This window comes from Gavia stellata, chromosome 7 (genome assembly GCF_030936135.1).
Source record: "Gavia stellata isolate bGavSte3 chromosome 7, bGavSte3.hap2, whole genome shotgun sequence".
Lineage (NCBI taxonomy): Eukaryota > Metazoa > Chordata > Aves > Gaviiformes > Gaviidae > Gavia > Gavia stellata.
In genome coordinates, this window is record NC_082600.1 from 44,120,883 (window position 1) to 44,136,943 (window position 16,061).

Sequence of the window (16,061 nt, forward strand, 5' to 3'; positions counted from 1 at the left end):
AAAACCAGAGCATTCAGGGGTTCCAAACTGCAGCACTCACATTTATAGCTGAGGAACAAGACTGTTGAACTGAATTCACCTTATTGCCCCCAGATTAGAAAAATAAGGCAAGCACAGTTTAGAACTCTGTGGTACTAACATAAAGAGACTAGCAGAGGAAAATAATCATCTGAAAGATTCACGTTTACTGCTCTTTAAATGCAAATTATCTTCAAATAAGTTTTTTTCTCTTTTTGAAGTTTTTCTTCCATATGATAACGCAATCAGTATACACTGCTCCATCATCTCAGGTGAAACAAATCAAAGCATTTATTTTCACCTCTTTCACATTTTCAGAAAACCATATGAATATATGACATACCTTATGCTGTAGCAATTTAACCCTGCATCAGCTTACAAATTTCTTTAGGTTTAAGCCTACACGCTGCACAGCCTACTTGCTTCCTTTCTGTACTTTGCCAGATCTCTTCAATTTCACAAACTTCTGAACAGAGCTGTCATTATTAATTCTCAGCAAGAAACCTAAGCCACTATGAATCACTGCAGCGACTGGCAGCAAGCGTCGGCACTACTCTCACAATGCTTCAGAAATAGAGAGAAGTCCTAAAGCAACTAAAAGCTTTTAGCTAACCTACCACTGACTTGGTTCTTGCACAAGTCTTCATGCAACTTCATTAAGAAAGAGAGCAAAGAAAAAGGGTACATTAGGCTGACATAGTATTTCAGAAGCCAGAAATATTTCGGTATTCTGCCTCTCTAACACCAGGGTCTCAGCTCCACGCCACTGTCTCCAAGTAGGGACATCACACAGGCTGGAACGTTAGCTTTTCACATTTCATTAAAAGCTTATCAAACAGTGACAATTATGCCTCCCGTAACTGTCCACAGTGGAGTTAGGCCCTCAGAGTTTATTCATCAGACATCAAGACTACTTACTTGGCTCTAAACAAGGGTACAGATAACACGTTTGCGCTCCTCCCTAAGAAATGCACTGCACAATGTAAAGCATTTATTTACTATGCAAAACTGCACGTTTCTCCATGCTGTGTGAAAATTAAATTGTTGGATAATATTCTCCCCATAAAAAAATTGATAAAAGTTATTTTTTCTAAAGAGAAATGAAAGCGAGAACAGAAAAAAGGACCTTGTTGTAGTCTCTAAAATGCTGCTCAACCCTGCATTGCTAAGCCACAGATGTCTATACAAGAGACTCCTACAAATAAGACTGAGTGAGCATTTCTCTGCAGTGGGAAGTTGGGGGGTTTTTTCTAGAACTCACATTTGCCATGACCATTGCATTTGAGCAGCCATACTACTTTCACAACACTGTCACCTGGGAGACTGGCAGCTCTGTGGTTTAGTGGTAAATATAACAAAATATTTAAACTTCAACAATCATAGAAGTTCACTGTTCTACTGATGATCAAAATCACAAAAATACAAAGAAGGAAACTGGACTGACTTCATATTGACTGCATCCGCTGTGTGGTGGAAGTGAAGTCAGAAACTTATTTTTCCAAAGTCTTTTGGAAACGTAGCCCATGTTCACCCCATGAACAAGTGCGCTTTAGTACTTTGAGCTGTAATTTTCAGCAGAAAAGATACAGCTGCATATCTGGTGATGGGTAATTTAAAATACATGTTAGTATAGACCACTCTGTAACATAACTTTAAATAGTTATGAATCCGAGTGTAAAAGTTACAGTAAGATACACTTACTTCTTTCTTACCTTCCACTCACTATCTGACTGCCTGTCCCTGCCGATCATGTGAACAGGCAGTCAATACGACTTGCTTTGTGGCATCAAGGCAAGCTAATTTTGAAATTACCATGGGCCTCCAGAGCTTACCAGAGAATTCTGAAGCTGCTTGCTGTGAGACATAGCCACATGCAGAGGCTCATGCTGGTTTTAGAGAATAAATCATCTTTAAGAGGGGCATGCCACCACATCAGCAAAACCTCAGTTTTTGTTGAATTGGTATTCGCATTAAAAAATAATTTTCTTTATTATCTTTACATGTTCCTTCCCAGACTCACTGTTCCACTACTAAAACATACATACAATTTTTTAGTAAACAAAATTTCTAGATAAATGTTAATTGCTGTCTGCCTAGTTCCTTAGGAAAGGTAATTCTCAAAACAGAACACATGCAGATAACAACAGATGAATGCAGGTATCTAGATGTGACACTGATGCATAACTATTTTCTTACCCATGGACATGTTCTAAAATGTTTCCCCTCTTCAAAGGTGTTACCTGTTGACCTGATTTGGTTCCGTTATTGACATAACTGCAATACCATTAAGGGACTGCTTAAGTCAGTTTAGTTTTTCTGGGGGGCTGTGTATGAGGTTTATTTGAATGTGGTGGTGTTTTATTTTTTTAAAAACATAAGTGAGAACAAGCTTTGTAGATCTCGCAATGTTACTTATTTTTCTTCTAGTCACCCACAAGATGCATCTTCAAGTTCCACAATCTTTCTATTATGCATGCAGTTGTAACTATTACTCATTCTTTAGACCTGTCAAAGAGAATTCCTACCAAAAGGCAAACGTAAGACAACTGTGGTGTAATTTATCATGGTAAAAACACACAACTAATTTCCAAATTGTCTATTAGGTAACCATAACTGACATGAATTTAGTTGGTTTAGACACGAAGAAAAATTCCAGCATACTCATCCAGGCACACAGCATGGACCAACCAAGTTGTTCTGGTTTAGTATCAGTTTCAAGATAATAAACGAAGTGACAAAATTAATTCATTTTCCCAGCTTCCTTAATATAAAACATTAGTTTCAATACAAGAAAAAGTTACTATAGCTTCCACTGATTACACTAGTTTCTTGTTTGATAGACACACAATAACTCAACCTATCTTTTGTTGAGAAATCAAATGAAAATCCAAAATGTCTAGTTGCCCACACTTATTTTTGCACTTAAAAATTTAGTAGCTCTCTTGGAAGCTGGGAAAAAGAGACACCTTTAGAACAGGGTGTTAAAAATACATTTGTTTCCCTACCTGTTTCTCACTCAGAGCTGTGATTTTGGCTTGAAGTTCATGAAGCTGTTTCTTCAAATCAGCGTTCTGATTAGAAAGAAAAAATATCTGTGAGAAAGATATTCCATTTGTTAACATGGAGTAGTAGAAGGAAGGTGATTTTTTTTGTTTTGTATTTTGTTGTTGTTTTGTTTGTTTGTTTTGCATAGTGTACTACAAATACAGCACCTCTGGATGTACAGCCAATAAAATTCAAGAGGCTCAACAAAGCCTTACTGAAGTCTCTGAGTGCAACAATAATCAGAGGACCTTTCTAGCACTCAGAGAGACAACCCAGTTTGGAATGAAGATCTCATTAAAACATCCATTAGTGCTTACTGCATTATAAAGCACGTTTGTACATTTCATCCAGTTTATAAATTAAACAAATGTTCGTTAATATGTAATACAATAGTATCGTATTGCGTACAACAGTATGCTATGGTATGTTACCTAAAGCATTCTCACCTATACTACTTATGCAAAGACATTATCATACATTTGAATGTGTAGAGCATCAGCAAACATATCTATCAAATCTTAATTGACACACATGTCAAATGAAGGCAAACATTTCTAAGTCTTCATTTCCATGTATGTTTATGCCCTAGAGTGTGTTTAAGAGAATTACATATCGTTACAGGAACTTCATGCTCAGGACAACTTCCCTGTTTTTATATTCCTCCATACAATTTTGAAATGCATTACAATCTCAGCTTGTAGATAGTCTTCTCCAATATACACATAATTCTAGCAAAACCAGATATTGATCAGTGATCATCCCTTCTTCTAGATTCCACTTAATAATTTGGGATAAAAATGCATTAAGAGCATTGGAAGCAGGGACCAGATTTAGTCTTCCTGGCTCCAGGAACTTTGCACGGCTGCTCATCCCTCCCCGTCAGGGGTCTAACTACTTGACTGTTACAAAAAGCTGTCCTCCCACTCCACTGAGCTCAGAAAAATAGATGCTCAGAAAATTACAGGGCATTTAGTATTGCATGAGGATGGAAGCACTTAATAGCAAGCCTCAAGCGGGCTGCCTTTATCCCGCTACTCAACATTTCAGACTGGTTAGAGAACTCCATAGAACTCCCCATTCAGCACACCGGAGCGCTTAATTGCTGTACAAGATAACCCAGTCTCCTTACACAGTCATTGGGAAAGGGATGTCTACTTCTGTCTATGCAAGGAGTCTAGTTATCCAACTTCAGTAGATCTGAAACATCCCAAGGCCAAGTGCCCACTCTTTAGACACTACAGTGCTGTAGTTGGATACCTAAGACAGGCAATCTGAACACAGCCTTAAGCTACATTCTTTATTTGGACAAAACATCCTATCGCTTCTTGTACAACTGTGAACCTTCTGATACTCAAAAAAGAAAAAAGAAAATTCTAGTAATGGCAGATTTTATAAAGAGCAGCTTCCAATAGAATCAGAAACTTACTGCATGTTTGAACTGCACCACAGCCCACAAGAATCACTTGATTTAAGCTATTAAGAGTGTGAGGCAAAAGGGTCCATAAAGGCAAAAGTTTTGGTTTTCTTTTAAACTATCCAACAGTCTTTCTTAAAGACTTGTTCATAATAGTTTTCTTCTAAACACTGTGTTAGCAAGGAAGAACATGATCAAGAACTATCTAAAATTCCTAAGCTTCATGCACTGTTATTTCCTGTATTTTTAGGGGTAAATAATGCAATATAAAAATAGTTACCTGCGGATCTTGCTTCATTTGGGCAACCAATTTCTAGAAAGAAAAGAGATGCAACAATACAATGAAGATTTTCATTACGGATCTTGTTGAACAGTTTAAAATTCCAACATTTTTGAAGAACCTTTGTAAAAGCAAAATATTCAGTTTACAGTATTTCAACAGCAATGCCTGGAATCCAGTATTACAGAATTTTCAAACCCATTCTTATTAATATAGTAAAGCTACCGCACTAAGCCACCACTTTTGCTCCTTCTCCTAAACAGCTCTTGAACAAGTGATGCCTTTTAAGGACAATTTAAGCCAGCTGGGTAAAATAATCTAATAGCTGTGTTTCCTCTAGAACTGCTGCCTTCTTTGCTTGCAGTCACAAGAAACACAAATCACAGATAACCACTGCGGGCACAAAAGCTGTTTGTCTATTCAAGAGCAGAACATTTCAAGTACTAAGGGTCTGCCTGTGTGTTGGCTTGGCTGCTACCACATGGAAGACCCATGTTCAGAAGTATCTTTGCCACTTTTCTCCCTCAGAGAGAGATTGAGATCATTGTAGAAGAGATGCCCTTCACGTCCAAAGGAAAGCAGACAGATGGTTACCATTCACTATTCTTCCTCCTTCATTTCCTTCAGGCAGCTGCAGGAGAATGCTGTCTATTGCTAAGCAAGGAAGAAGTTACCAAGCTGTCACCCAAGAAAACCAGAGCCCAGAATGAAGAGGCAATGTAAATCAAAAACTCCCAATTTCTTTTTTGGTTACAGCCATGTTTATTCATCGCATTGCCGTGTCCCTTCCGCACATGCAAACAACAATGTAAAGTCTGTACCTTCTTCCCCGTTTGCTCATTGGAATCATATGTTTCCTTCCACCTGCATTGATACCACTCAGAGAATTTGGACTTTGTCAACTAATTCTCTTTAAAAGTTTATTTCATTTCACATCCTAAAAATGGCATTAATCAAGAAAAAGCGTAACAGGTAATTCTGTGTCAAACCACAGACCTGCTGCATTTTCTTTCTAGTACTAGCCAACAGCAAACAGAGGCATCAGCATGATGTCTATGCTGGACAAGCATAGAGTGTTATCTCCCATCTTTCAGAAATTTACATCTCTGGTATCTTCAAAGATTATGTCTTAGGCTTAATAGCTAGTAACACACATTTCTTCCATTAATCTGCCTTAATTACTTTTCCAACTCAGGAAAATGCTCAAGATTCTGTGACAATAAGTTCCAAAGTTAAACTACAGGACTCTTACGTAAAAGGACCTCCTTTTTAGTTTGAATCAGCCTCCTGATAATGCAAGCATGAGGGGCAAATAATATTATGGAAAACCAGTCTCAACTTGAGTCAAGAGGAGTTGGAAGTTGAATCTGATGATCCTTATGGGTCCCTTCCAACTTGAGATATTCTATGACTGACTGTCTATTCATCTTCCTCCTACATTTTTTCCACACCACATATTGCCCCATCAGTCATTGCTTCTTCAGATTGAAAGTCTCCTTGTGCACGAATCATTCCATTGCTTTTTTCACTCTTAGCACTCTTCCCTGTACTAGTTCGTCTCCATCATCTGGAGACAAAGTTTAAAACTGCATGCAACACTCGAGTACGCTGTACTGCAAGAACTCCTTCCACAGTGCTAACAGCTAATTCACAGCCTGCTATTGCAGATGCAAAACTGGGCCTGTTTTTTCAAAGTGCATCACTTGGCATTTATCTATACTGAATATTATTGTTTCATCATGCCGCCATTCAGCGTCACGGGAGCTAAGGTGCTATGTTACCCCATTGCTTACATCTTAGTGTATTTTTCCTTCGTGCTTTCTGCCACATCAGAGTTTGACAAGCAACAAATCTGTTATTTTTATACAAAGTGCTTGTACAGACTCAGTCATAAGACAATACAGACAGTGACTGTAAACTGTTCATAAAGTATTGTTAAATTTACGGATCACACAATACTGCGTCATCTAAACGTAAGAAAAAAATAATGTTCTTTTGCACTGACCCCAAATGCAAGCTAAATTGAAGTTATCTTAAAACCTACTGATCTTTTTGCTACAAAATGAGAGAAGGAAAAGGATGTTTTAGGTTCTTTCCATACATCAGCTCGAGGAGTCATCCATGAAGCCCAACCCTTCTGTGAGAATAGCTAAATATAACTCCTTTAACACCTCTTGTGATCAAAACTATGAAGAGCAGACTGTTTCAAAATAACCTTAATTAAGTCAACACAGTAGCAGAAGAATGAACTACTTAGAATTGATTAATCTCTTCTCAGGACAAGCAATATAGCTTTGACATAGAAGATACCTGAATATTCAAGTTGTACTCTGATACAGCAAGCGAACTCGTCAGACTTCATTTATGGAGGATTCTTTGATCATCAAAACGAAACAAAAAGAGTAGCTTTTTCTAAACAACTGAACACCTCCTTTGGGCCCTTACTGGTAGTTTAAGATACACTTTGCCAAAGCAGGAGCAACAAAGCTTCAGACAGAGTCCTGGAGTTGAACTGGAATAGGCAGGAAACAAGAAGCTATTACTCTACAAAAGTAGAGTAATACTAAGCATCACTTTTTACAGCGATGTAAGCAGTCACAGGTAAGACACTGCATCAGGAAGCTGGGAGGCTTTGCTCACAGCGCAGAGCTGAACTCTGTACACTCATCATAGGCACCTGTCCGCCGCTTAAAAGGGGACGACAAACTATGACTGTGTGAGTGTTGGCAAGCTTTTTTAGCGAGTCCTCAGAAAAAGAAATGTTAGATAAGTAAAAGATGACAAGCAAGACAATTCTCCACAAATCCTGAGCACTGGCAAAAGAAGGGATCTATTGCACCTCTAAGTTAGAAAATTCAAAAGATACACAATACAGTTCAAGCATTTCATTTGAAGATTTCTTTTTCTTGTGCCAAAACCAGTTTCATTTATATCAGTGGCCATTTGACAAGCACAGCAGTAACCACTCATGCACAGTTCAAGAAAAGTTTACTGAAGCACCCAACATGTTGCTGCAAGTGTTATTTTCCATTGTAAACATTTAGACTTGTTCTTAGCCTTTAATTATGGGAATATACAGTATCTTAAAGAAAAAAGACAACCTTCTGATATAATGGCTTCTCTAGTTTCACCAACTAAAAGCAAATTTAATTAAAGTTGATTTCAGTGCAGAGCTCACTTTTAATGAGTATTGGGCAAAGCTAAGGCAAACAGGGTCAAAAACCCTTGAAGTTGGTAAAAAAAAGTCTTTTTGGACATTTTCCAGTCTTCATCCCTGTTCATCATCATCATTATGAACAGATGCTAAAGATTACTCAAAACTCACAGTCTTAAAATTTTTGGTTAGTTTAGGCATAAAGGGGAATGAAGATAGACACACAAGGTAAATGCTGTTACACAAACGCAAGTATGACTAGCATTCTGGTCACCACACAGCAGATAATACTTGAAAAAAATACTTGCTGGCCTTAAACATTTTAATGCCTGCAGCAAAATGCCATGGGTAATATCTGAATTTCCTTACCCCCATAACAAAACTTCAATGAAGTTTTGAATGCAAGGGTCTTGGAGTTTCTGAGGAGAGCAAAATACTTGTCTGCAGTTCTGGAAATTTGTCTTTAGGTTTTTCAAGTTTTTCTCCCTAGCTGAAAGTTGTATTTTGTTAAATCAGACATAGCTTCATTTTACTAATCCACCCATTCAAGTTCTTGCACTATGCTCATCGTTGCAGCAACTACTGAACAAGTCATCTAGAACACTTGCCTAAACAAGTCACCAGGTAATTTGGAAACATTTTCCAAATTTTATATGACGGGTTACACCGATCGGTGCAACCTATCACATATTTCTTTTATCCACTGTGTAAAAGTTGTGAGTTTCAGATATCCAACAGAAATACTTGGAGAACTGTCTTTAGAAAAGTCTCATTGATAAATTTAACATTTCAAGTTGGCAGCTACTCTGTGTTTATGGCTGTAACAATTTTGTTCCAAGAATTAACATGCATATATCCTCTTATATTTGCTAAATGAGGTTTTATTATTTTTAATAGTTTTCATTTGTATTGTAACAGAATGGCAAACTGCAACTCTACCCGCCATGTGGTATCAGATAGGCTACCAGTAAAAAGATCCAACATGTAAAAGTTTCTGAGCCCAAGCACTACAGTGTTTTGGTTAGCAAAACTATACAATCAGAAGTTTAGAAGGTACTGAAGTAGAAGATACTCCAGAAGAGAAGCACCAGATGAGACTATACAGCACTACACACATTTTGCTTGGAGTTGAAAGTTTGTCCACCATATTCTTCCATTGCCAACTGAATACAGAAGTTGGCTTCAGAACATTAGAAAAACCTTCCAGACAGAAGTTGCTGAACATAGATTTTTCAGAACGCTTTTAACACTGCTACAAAATATAAAAAAAAAAATCCCCACCCACAGCCTGATATGTAGATTTTTCACAATTGCTAAAAAACAACAGGTGGTGGGGTCAAAATGCAGAGTATAAAATTCTAAAGTAGTTTCAAGCTTATAAACCAATTACTACAATAGTTGTAGTGCTATTACTTAATGCTACCATTAGTAGTAATACTATCAGCAATATTAATGCTGCTATACTTGAAAGTATACAGCAAGAAAGAATACAAATTACCTGGTGAACCTGAATTTCCACTTTCAAAGCCTCCTGTAGAGTCTGCAGCTCCATTCTCTACCTTCTCCACTTTCTCTAGAAGTGTCTTTGCTGATTCCAGTGCCTTTAGTGTCTGGTTTTCTCTTTAACACCAGTGCTATAGAAAAATAAAAGTTTTGGTTTGGTTAGTGAAGGATAGAAGTCAGTTTGAAAAAAAGGAGATTATAACAGAGCAGGAATTCAGTAGTGAACTATATTCAACTGCAGCTTTCTAGCCTAAACACAAACAATCTTTTGAACACAAGAAATCTACAAGCTGTACAAAATGCCTGCCTTGGAGTCATTTAGCCAAATTTGTTACTTCCCACATATCCCAAAGTTGACATACTTGTCCCTTATCTTAGTTTGCAGGCAGCTATTTCCTACCAATATCCTATTGCAGCTGCATATTAAATTAGAAAATTTAACTACCGAGAATGTTTTAAAAATCTGCGTAGATGAGAAAATATTCTGGAGACTAATATTCTGCAACCTGAACAGCAATGAATTGTTAAACAGAATGTACTTCATCAACATACTTCCATGATACTATAGAGCTGTTCTTAGATGGGATGGTCTGCATGCAATTTGACAGAACAACATTAATATATTAATAACCCACTGCCTAAAGTTTGTGCTGAGTTAGTCATTTCAGTTGAAACCTATTTTGAAGGAACACAAGACTGATATAAAGCAGCACAAGAGTTTTTCAAAACCATTAATTTTAAAATCCTTTTAATCCTGGAATTTTACCTGTAGAACATGAGTGCGAGTTTACCATCTTCACTTGTACTACAAACAAATTAATCCCCCCAACCTCTGACATAGAAAAGCATTATCAGCCATACTTCTAAAAGCCTTGAAAGTTGGACAAGAGATTTTTGTTCAGAAATGTTAAAGAAGTATCAGCTTCTGAAATAGGATTAAGACTCCTGCCTCTATCCCATATGCTCTAATCACAATGGAACCTGTGTAAAAACATCTATAAATACATACACATAAGAGCCATCGGAAAACATTATACAGCAATCTTTCCAGTTACTTTTCCATCCAGACACCACCCATTAAAGAACTGCTGGAGTGTTAAAAGAGTTCCTTTTTTTTTTTAAATTGCTCACAATTATTGCACAGGTATTGTAGCCAACTCAGAGGCCTTCATAATGGGACTTCATTGTTTTCAAAAGGATAATGACAGTTTAGATTAGACATGTAGACTGTAAAAAGAGAATAATTCCCATAAGTTAGAGAATTTAACTTTAACATTGTCTCACTATGGTAAACTGAAGTGCTGGACAAGTTTGTGAACTCCGGAAAATAAAAAGCTGGGGTGTGGGTGGTGGGTGTTCTTTTTTTTTGTTTATTTAAATTAATTGTTTCTCTTTCCAAATGGAAACATGTTACAAAAAGACAAGACTATAAAGGGGTTTTAAAAAGCATATTTAAACTTATTCTTTGTCAGTGCTGTCTGCTGTTAGCTTAAAGTTACTTATTTAAATAACAAAAGCCTGATCAGACTTTCTAGTCAACACATGAAATGACCTTCTGCAAGGGCCTCTCCCACATGTGACACAGAGGAGCGAGAACAGCTGCCTTTGCTGCACTACTATCTATAAATTTGTAATTTGTATCAAGGGATACATGGAAATCACATATAGTTCCCTGTTCTATTACCACAAACAGTAATGAGAAAACAGAATCCCGGATTATTACTTCCGCTCACTGACAAGAACAACTATAGCCTGTGTTAAGTCCCTACCGTTGCAGTTTCAAAAGAAACCACGCTTCAGAAAACCACGTGGGAGACTGGCTAATGAAAACTGGAACCCACTGCAGAGACAAAAAGTCTTTCATAAGCCTTGGAAATTTGATTTTGGGGTAAAGATACAGGCAGGTATGGCCATAGTTTCTTTCTCAGTGTATCTTCAATGAATGAGAAGGCACTCATGATGAATAGCTGGTATTACCCTGTAACTACGTATTAACTTTAAAGTTAAGTGCAAAACAGCAGAAGAGACAGTTATCTCAACTGAGAATACAGAATTTTAATACATGTGACTGTACAGCCCAGTACTAGTTCATGGGAAAAATGACACAGTACTTCTGTAAAAAAAACATATAAAGATTGAGCAGCTACTATTAACGCACAACTTAATTTGACAGATAGAAACTGTAGTATTGATGGTTCATAAAAACTAATCCAACCTAATTGCATAGATGCCTTGAACAGCTAGAAAGATTTTTCAAAATTAAATTAAAAGATTTAAGGAAAAAGTGGTAAGTGCTTTGCAGGAGCAAGTGGTTGCTCAGCCTAGCCATGTTTACAGGGGTGTAGACATGAACAAATGTAATTCACTGTTGTATTGACAAACATGTATTGTGACAAGTAAAAAACCCAAAACAATTCTAGTAACATACCAATCATTCAGTTCCATCCCAAAATATTTGTTACAATTTCAGATCTTTCTTTCATTGTAATTTAAAAAGTTAGCAGACTTTAAGATTCCTCAAAAGTTATTCCTTCAATATATATAGATTTTAAATAGGTGCCATACTATAACATCTTGAAGAATTAATTTCAATTCATAAGACCGAAGCTTCCAAGAAAAGGCAAGAGATATTAACAAACTTTTGACTTTTTTTACTCCTCGTTCCTACTTCCCCTCCTCCAGCATTCCCATTACAGCCTCAGAGCAACTCACTCTGCAGCATCATTTACTTCCAGTTACCTTCTGATGGCAAAGTTACACTGAAGCACATTTTAAACACAGAAAACAACCTCCTCTTCAAAAACTAAGTGTCTGATATGTAAGGAAAGAGAAACTAACGCTGCTTCATCAGCAAAGACCACAAAGCAAAGAATGATCTTTTGCAATCACCTCTGCCAGCTGCTGTATTTGTCACCTAGCAGCACCAGTGTTCTCCTTAGTCAAAAAGAACCAGGATAAGCAATTATGAGAACTTTGTCAGATTACAAATAAGATACCACATATTTGGCATGGCATCCCAGCCAAGGCATGCATCACCACCACTTTAAAGACAAGGAAACAGGCAAAGGACAGTGAAGAATTTATTACGAGGTTCTGAAGTGTTCTAAGCATCCAAATAATTGGTAGAGTGGGAGAACACATTAAGTAAGATGTTCATTTAAAAATTTGGTCAAGCTGCTGTTTTCTGAATATGAATCACATAGAGCTGTTATTTGGTTCCACCCCTGTAGAACTGCAACACTCTAGAACATGCACTTGGAGCTTCCCTTCCCAAGCAAGAATAACTATCCAAAGTTAACCCTGTCCAAGATTCCTCTGAAGTACCTTAAACACTTATCCAACGTTAATTTAAAGTGATCATTCCTTACATCCAACAAATCGTAGACTGTAGTTTTCTGTTTTATGTAGGATAATGTCTAGAAATATCTGAGGGCAGCTGGTTAAATATTGCTAGTATTTCCTTTGAAAGCAGGTACAGAACTACAAAATGCATGTGACCACTTGCTTATGTGAATGTGAACATCTTCAATATTTTTGAACTTTTACTCTTTTACACTTAACTTCAAGGGAAGATTTAAAAACTTAGGTCCAGTGGCATTATAAACTAACTAGAATGCCACATCTGAAGACGTATAAAACTATCCCTGGATTAATCATAAAACATACTGCATTTTCCACTTTACTCTTATGACAGCAGGATTATTTTAATTAAAAAGCTTGTAGATGATTGAAATTGCATGGACGGGTTGGTCTGCAAATACCCTTCATCCCATTAGTTTTTAAAGGAAAACATGCAAATGCCTTGTTCAGTGCTAGAATCAGTGATTGCCAGAAAGAAAGCAGATGATTGTGGAGTACATGCATCTCTTGCACATCCAGACATACTTCCAAGCCTCAGCCACAAAGAGCACTGAGAGTAAGAGGTAAATTTGCTGTTCCTGGGATTGCTTTCAACTATTGGAGGCAGCAGTCCCTGACTCAATTTCTTGCTGGCACGCATTTGTTATAAATAATCCCTTATTTCTTATGTGGTTGCTTCAAGACTTAAAATTTCATACTCAGGTAAGTACCTCAATGCACTGCAGTTAAGGCAGTAGATGTTTCTATACTATATAAATATTCAGAGACTGAATGAAGCCTTAAACTCTACAATAATCACTTAAGTTCATTAGCACTTCTCTATCGTTATCTCAATTAAATACAATCCACATCAGAACCTCTAACACATCACAAAGCTATTTAAACTATGGCTATTTTGGAAACTACACTAGAAACACAGCTGACAAGGTGTATATATATAAAAACAAAAGGTAGGACCCATACAAAAGCCATGAATGCCTTCTGTGTGTATGGAAGGACTCGGAATAACTTTGAATTTTAGACAGAAGTCTTTCTGTGACAAAAATCCCTTCAAATAAATTTGGTTTTCACACTACACAGAAAAAAAATTAACATTACTATTTTTGAGTAGATTAAGTGTCCACTGTACTTACAGACCCTTGGGCGCAAATCTCAGCCCTACAGTGATTTTATTTATAGGACTGGGGCTTCCATCAGTAACATTTACTTTTTAAGTTTTAATTTCTGAGTATAAGGATAGGATTTCAATTTCGGTAAACGTCAAACTTTTCCAGGAGTGGATGCCAGCTCTTTGTATCATCTATTCTTAGGTAACCCATCTTAGCCCTGGGAAGAAGTACTTACCAGTTTTGAGAAAGTTCTTCCCTTCAGCTCTCTACCCCCTCCTACAAAAGAAAAACAACAACAAAAAACAGATAATTACAAAGAGCTTAAAGTTTGAAATAGAAAAAGAAAATTTAAAGATTTGGAAATTTGGAAGGGGGAGTTGTTTGGGTTTTGGGGAGAGGTTTTTAGTTTCGGGTTTTGTTTTGGGGTTGGTTCCCCCCCCCAGTTCTGGGGCACTTGGTTTTTGTTTGGTTTTGTTTTTTTTTTTTTTTTAAATGCTGAAGCTAACTATAAAATACCAAAGAAAGAAAGAAAGACAGAAAATCTGTTTGACATGGCATGGAAAGCCAAGGAGACCTATGATTCTAATCTGGATTAAAATACAAACTATTACAGTCACTAGGGGAAGATGAGATTATAGGTGCAAGCTTTTCTAGTTCTGTGCAAGGCCTGTGTCCCCCTCCCCTGGGGAAATACCTCTTCTCCATTTATTAACATCTAAATCACAAGCCCTGTCAGTTGCCACAGCTAAATATGCCAAGGTGACCCACTCCAGACATTTGCCCACCACCTCTGCTAGAGGTTATAACCAACACAACAAAGATGGTAGAGCAGGTGGCGTGTCAGCACAGTCACTAGAGCTCAAATCCCAGCGTACTAATGTAAACTGAAATCAATGGCAGTTTAAGCTAATATGCTAGGTCATGAACTGGGGAGGCCGAGAAGATACACTGCCCGTTACGCTGCGTGTGTCATGGGAACAACAACGTTTAGCAGCAGAGCAAGGTAGTACCTCTTAAATCATCCTCGTATGAATCATAAAAAACTCGTGAGTCAGAGTCCTAAAAAGATAGCTAAAATATAGATAACTCATTTGCTCAATTACTTTGCCGGATGCTAAAAAAAGCCTCCAAAATACTCCAATTTTCTAGTAAAATACTAGAATATTAGCCTATTTTAAGCTTCAACTCCACAGCTAACAACATCTTTGCAGATATGTTTCTATGCACACACAGAAGTCATTGCAGAGCTGAAGTTCAAGCCCCAGCCTTATAAATAGATACAGCAGTAGAAAGCCACATAATCATCTCTTGCTGAGTGGAGGCCAGCACAAATGGAGGAGGTTTGCATTTACTAACCAGCAGAACCAGGGTGCTGATGAACACCAAGAACAGAAAAGAAAACGGGAAGCCTACTGCTGGTAGTGACTGTAAGTATTGCCGCTCTCCTAGTCTCAAATTTTACTGTGCATTTTGAACAACAAAATATTACAGACGATAAGTTGTTAAATTAATTTTAGAGAAATTTCAGGTTAGTTTAAATAACATCCAACTGCTAACATGGTAGGTTATGAACTGGGGAGTATGGACTGATTTGAGGCTATAGTAAAATTAAGTGCATTTGCTGTGGATGCTACAGAATTTGAAATACCCTCATTGTTGAAGGTGCTGAAGAGACAGGTGTGATTATCAAACTCTAGTTGTTTCTTCTTCAATATTAAAACCTTAGTTGTCCCCTCCACCTCCAACTATCAATCAGTTATTTCATTGGTCCAAAAATCTATAGAGGAAGCTCTTTCATCATGCAAGCACTAACCCGTCCCTCTTCAACAAGCAACTACAACTGTATCTCCAAGCTATTAATAAAAAATAATAATAATAAAAAAAATCTCACTGCTGTAGGTGACTGACTCCGGAAAGCTAAACAAAACAGTCGGTACTACACATCTGCAAATACAGTCTTAGAGTAAGAGAGCATGATTTTTATTTAAAAAAGAAAAATATCAATTTACTTGTAGCACAAATACATACATAAACTGAAAAGAAAACTGTCGCTTAAAAATAACAGCATGATTAACTGTTCCTTCCTTCCTTTCCTCCCCCACTTGCCTCCATAGCGGGACCCTAGCTTCATCAAGACTGAACTGTGCAGAAAAAAGCTGCACAGTTAAAAACCTTGGG

The 16,061-nt window shown here is 37.2% G+C and overlaps 1 protein-coding gene across 3 annotated transcripts in view; it reads right to left on the bottom strand.

Annotated features, from left to right (window-relative positions):
- PHF21A (PHD finger protein 21A) overlaps positions 1-14,146 on the bottom strand; it is a 99,598-nt gene extending 85,452 nt beyond the window's left edge. For all 3 annotated transcript variants that reach the window (XM_059819408.1, XM_059819406.1, XM_059819407.1), the window contains exons 1-4: positions 14,119-14,146; positions 9,410-9,545; positions 4,758-4,790; positions 3,024-3,089 (exon numbers count right to left, since the gene is read on the bottom strand). In XM_059819408.1, the coding sequence (XP_059675391.1) occupies positions 3,024-3,089; positions 4,758-4,790; positions 9,410-9,463 (153 nt within the window). In that variant the 5' untranslated portion in view covers positions 9,464-9,545; positions 14,119-14,146. The remainder of the gene's footprint in view (positions 1-3,023; positions 3,090-4,757; positions 4,791-9,409; positions 9,546-14,118) is intronic.
- Positions 14,147-16,061: the final 1,915 nt, after the last annotated feature.